Source organism: Sceloporus undulatus, unplaced genomic scaffold, assembly GCF_019175285.1.
Source record: "Sceloporus undulatus isolate JIND9_A2432 ecotype Alabama unplaced genomic scaffold, SceUnd_v1.1 scaffold_535, whole genome shotgun sequence".
In the NCBI taxonomy this organism is placed as follows: domain Eukaryota; kingdom Metazoa; phylum Chordata; class Lepidosauria; order Squamata; family Phrynosomatidae; genus Sceloporus; species Sceloporus undulatus.
The window spans coordinates 2,493-7,585 of NW_024803455.1; the positions used below are offsets into that span (position 1 = coordinate 2,493).

General features: G+C 46.4%; 1 protein-coding gene across 3 annotated transcripts in view; it reads left to right on the forward strand.

Moving 5' to 3' along the window:
- LOC121917750 overlaps window positions 1–2,731 on the forward strand; it is a 3,813-nt gene extending 1,082 nt beyond the window's left edge. Inside the window, exons 2-5 of one of the 3 annotated variants that reach the window (XM_042443871.1) lie at window positions 411–883; window positions 1,127–1,246; window positions 1,630–1,734; window positions 1,968–2,731. In XM_042443871.1, coding sequence (XP_042299805.1) covers window positions 442–883; window positions 1,127–1,246; window positions 1,630–1,734; window positions 1,968–2,623 — 1,323 coding nt within the window. In that variant the 5' untranslated portion in view covers window positions 411–441 and the 3' untranslated portion in view covers window positions 2,624–2,731. Of the gene's footprint in view, window positions 1–6; window positions 884–1,126; window positions 1,247–1,629; window positions 1,735–1,967 lie in introns of those variants that run through there. The other 2 variants (XM_042443870.1, XM_042443872.1) reach the window with 2 other exon arrangements.
- The last annotated feature ends 2,362 nt before the right edge of the window (window positions 2,732–5,093 follow it).

Below are 5,093 nucleotides of genomic sequence, written 5' to 3' on the forward strand. Positions count from 1 at the left end.
TCCTTTTTCCCATGCATTATCCCTCATTTTTCGCAATATTTATTTTTGTTATTTTTTTTAAGTTTAGCATAAGAGTCTGAAATATTACCTGCTTAAGCATTGCTAATCCTTAAATAATTTCAAGCATAGCCATGTAATTTTACCTGACTAGCTTACAAACCACGACCTAAGCTTTCCTGTTATTATTCTGACCAGTGAAAAGGTAATGAACCCTAACCTTTTGATCTTAGTGTATTATTAACCAATACACAACCCTTTATTAATAAATTAGTCGTAGCGAATAGTGATCCACCCTGACCATTTGATGTTATGGGATTATAAACCGAAAATCAAATATTCCTTTAGGTATTTGAAATAGCTTAAATCGTCTACCTTTGCTAACGCCTTTTTTTTCACCTACTTTGCTTTAGCAATTCCTCCTCGACATCCAGAAATAACAACATGGAACAATCGGGTAACAGCTCACATAGCGCCCACCAACGGAAACATGGCCGAGGAATATTCTGGGAGCATGCCCAAATACTGGATCTATTAAGTATTTGGGGCGAAGAAGAGATTCAAAGGCAGCTCTCCAGCAACCATCGTAATCTTGCTGTTTATGAAAAGATAGCGGATCAATTGGCAGAGAGGGGCCATTCCAGAACAGCTCAGGAATGTAGGAATAAATGTAAAAGTTTAAAACAAAATTATAACGCTGTGTGCAAACAGAATGGGCAGAGCGGGAATGGACGACAAACCTGTCCTTACTTTTATGAAATGGACCAAATCTTCCATGGTACAATCAGTTCAAAGCAGCAGAAAGTCCTGACTAGCTATCCATCCGAGGGTACAGCGGCTGCCCGGGAAGAAGCACAAGAGGTTCCCCCAGCGTTGATTCTAACAGGTATGTCTGTGTTGCAAATGCCTGTTTGAAAGGGAAATCCACCCTTCCCCACGGCCGCACTTGTGCCCCTGAACCACTCTTCCCATTCTATTATGGACAGCCAGATGGTGATACAATTACTTAAGCCATGACATTTCACCGAGAATAATCCTTCGGCAAGGCTTCACAAAGATTTTTCCATTCTTCCTAGGATTACATACTTCCATAGTAGTGTTTCATAACCATCTTCTGTTTCCTGTGTAGAAGGAGAGGAACCAGAGGTGTTGTTGACCCTCCGATCTGTCCCGCATGATGAATTGCCGCCTGTAGGCACGCCGGCCCCTCAGGAGCCACTGGATGAGGATCAGGAAAGTAGTGATGGAGGTAGGTTCCTGTATCATGGGATACATCCCTTCCTGTTCCAAATGCGCAGAGGGGCTGCTCCGTTGCAGGATACAATCCCCTTTCACACCAATGGCCGAAATCCACACTTTACGTTCAAGTATAATTCCTAATAAGTGGGTTCTGCACATCATCTACTGCTTATTCAATAACAGAAGTGGGGGAGTGAGGAAGAATACCTGGGACAGCATGTAGTGTGGGTAGGGATTGCAACTGTCATCCTCTGCCATGTCAAAATGCATGGCATTATAGCGATGGCTCAACATGTGAACATGAAAAGCCTATTGGAGAGGATGCTTCCTCAGTGTATGTCACCACTTGTGTTGGCTATTGACTTGCCATGTTGTTCCTATTTTCAACTCCAGAAACGTTCGTGGAGGGCCTGACCATCACACAAGAGGAAAGAGGGGGTGCCATAGAAGGGGAAGGAACAGCGTCCATTCCTGATGCCCCTCCCGCCCCTCCAAGCGGTGAGTGTAATCAACACTCATTCTATCCAAGTGAATGGGCTACAGCATTCCAGCTTTCACCTATGGTGAAAAATAACAGATGTATATAGTCCTACGCCCAAGGCCACTGTAACAACGTTTTAAAAGGCAAAGGCCTAGTATTAGTCGTATCAGGGGTGGGAATGTAGGAAATCCTAATGCTCAGCCTCGCCCACTGTTTTCACTAACATTGCATTTGATCTTTTCTTTTGCAGTACCAGATAACGGTAGGGACAGGCGAAGAGTCGACCCTCCCCAAACAGAGCCACAGGGGGCAACTGAGGGAAGAGCAAGGAGAGGGGAGCACATAGTGAATGCGATAATCCACCATGGGCAAAATGAGTGGGAACTGTACAGAAAGCAGACCCGGATTATCGCAAATAGGAACATGCGCCAGATGCAGCAGTTTATTGATAGCTGCAGAGCCGAGACGCAAACATGGCACGAGCAACAGCAGTCGCTGACAGCACAAATTGGCAGAGCAATGGATATCTGTTCACAGCTTGTCGCACTGCAGGAGGAGGACTTGCAAATGCGACGAGAGGACTTGGAACTGAGAAGGGAGGAATTGGCTCTGCGGCGAACCCAGACTGAACTTGCTGCAGAATACCAAAGGGCCAAATTGGAGTTACTGCGAAGAGGAAACCAACAGCCCAAAGCAGGTGTCAGTCGCCTACGCAGGCCATTGGGTCTGGTAAACGCTCCCAGCCAAGCCCCAATTGCGCAGCCTCCCCCCCTGGCTGAGGAAACAGAGGAGGAAGAAATTGTTCCTGGGTCACAATGGACACTACCTGTCGATACCGAAATGATTCCGGAGCCCGCGAGAAAAAAGAGGGTCATAAAAAAAAAGAACCTGTATTCACCATCATGACTCATGTTTGTTGTACGTCACCCATCAGACTTGTTTCTATTACATGCTCATTTTACAAGATATGTTGTGTTATGTTATGTTTGCACCAGTAAACTTTAGTAAAATCAACACTTTGCTGGTCTGGCTAGGGAAATTGCCTGGCTAGCCTGTGAGGGAAGCCATGGCAGAACCAAAACACATAGCGGGACTGGGATGCAGAGAGAGTGGGAAGCGAACTTCTGAAGGGATGCCACGTGTAGCAAATGGTCCAAAGGTTTCTTCAACAACATTGCAGCATATGGGAGCCGTGGAAACAGATGATGAGGGGTATCCCCTCCATATCTCTGGCGTGTTACAGACTGCCAACATAAAGCTGAGTCAGGTGTGTTTGGAGATATGCTGTATAAATGATACATGCATCCTAAGAGTCCAGAAGTGTGCCAAAGCCACACTCCATTCCTAGGTGCTGGAGTGCTGCTTTGGTGTAGCTTTCCGATTCTTGGGATGCATACAGCATTTAAACAGCATACCTCCAATTACACACAAAGCAGCTTTCTTTTACCTGTCTGTAATAGGTCTCTGTTGCCCCACATCACCTCAGGCCAGCCTGCCTAAGGCCAGGGAGCAGTGAGCTGAGTAAACTGGCCAAAAGAAAAGTGATTTTGGTAGTAGGGCAGGATTAATTTCTAGTATGGTTGCAAACCCCACAAAGAGGGATACTATCTCGTCTGAAATTCAGTAAGCACCAACAATGGTTAGTTTTTGACCATGGCTGGTAGTATGTGGGCCACAAAAGCAAACTTCTGGAGGCTCTTGAAGCCCAACCAAAGCCCCCAAACTGAGACCCTCTTTTTAAGAAATGACCATTGCAATCATTGCTTGACAATAGTCTCCAGTCCTTTTCAGCCCCCAGACCCAGCTATGTATCTTTGATCCCATGAGTCCATCTCTGTCTAATGCAGGATAAGGGATCTTTACATGCTTCATGTGTTGTTGGGCGACAACAACAAGGTTGGCAAAGTGTGGTCCTGTGGACATGCCCGTCAATATGGCATAGATGAAAACCAGGATCTGTGTGACCAGGCCACAGCAGGGTGTGAGCAAGATGGTTAAAGTTCTTAATGAAGAAGGATGCACAAAGCAAGTTTGTATTGCCTCTTCCTCTATTCTCCCTGCTGCTGAGTTAATGGTGTGCAAACTACTTTATAGCAATAGCAATATCAAGTACTTTTCTATACCGCTTATCAGTGCACCAAAGCACTCCCTAAGGCAGTGGTTCTCACCTTGGTGTATAAAGAGGCAGAGGACTCCTCCTCTATGATGTACAGGCACATGGCTGTGAAGTACGCAGGACTGCTTCCAGCAGTAACTGATGCGCCCATATCTGAAATGGTCCTTTTTGGCTGCCACAGAGCATCCCACCAAAAAGGCCAATAGGACCTAGAGAGTTCCTGCAGGTCAGAATGGGTTTAGGCTGGGCCAAAGCTAACAAATTGAACTTCCCCAGGGAGAAATGTACGGTACTGCACTAAGGACCATAAATCAGAAATACACAGATATAGGATGGGGGACATCTGGCTGAAGGAGACAACTAGTGAAAGGGATCTAGGAGTCAGATTTGACCACAACGGGAACATGACCCAACAGTGCAATGCGGCAGCAAACAATGCGAAGGATATTGTAGGCTACATCAGTAGAAGTGTAGTGCCTAGATCAATGAAAGTCGCACAATACTGTATTCTGCTGTGGTCGGGCCCCCACCTCAATTTTTAGGTCCTGTTCTGGGAAAGCTGAAGGAAAGGAGATTCCACCTCCGCAGTAGGAAAATCTGCCTGACAGTAAGGGCAGGAAATATGGAAATAACTCCCCCAGAGAGTAGCGGAGTCTCCTTTCTTGGAGGTCTTCAATCAGAGCCTGGATGGTCAAGTGTCGGGGATGCATTGCTATAGATGTCCTGCATGGCAGTAACTGGATGGCCCCTTCCAACTCTACTCTTCCTATGATTCTATGAGGAATGAGGAAGGTTCGCACCCACACACCCCCTCTTCAGCACTTGCTCCGTGTTAATGGCAAGGGAACACTCAGGAGGAGATTGATGTTGTCTGTTGGAGGGGCCAGGGACAGGCAACAAGCAAACTGACCAGTGGGTCCCCTGCCCAACAAGTAGGTGTAGGTGCCTGTTATATAGGACACACGTGTAAGTTTTAAAAACGGAGAACACGACCGCGTGAACAGAGCATAAACATTATTTATATATTATGACAACAACAGTAGATTACGAACATTGATGGGAGTGATCTCCACCACCTCAACGCTGCTGCTGAAACCACCGTGTTAAAGCAGTTCTTACAACTTTCCCATCCTTCCGGCAACGTTCTTGGTCAACATTCAGGAGCTGTGGGAGAGCAACCACCCCAATGTCCCTGACAGCGTCAATGTCATTCAAGCATGCACCCCTAGTCTCACATATGTTGTGAAGCACTGCGCAGGC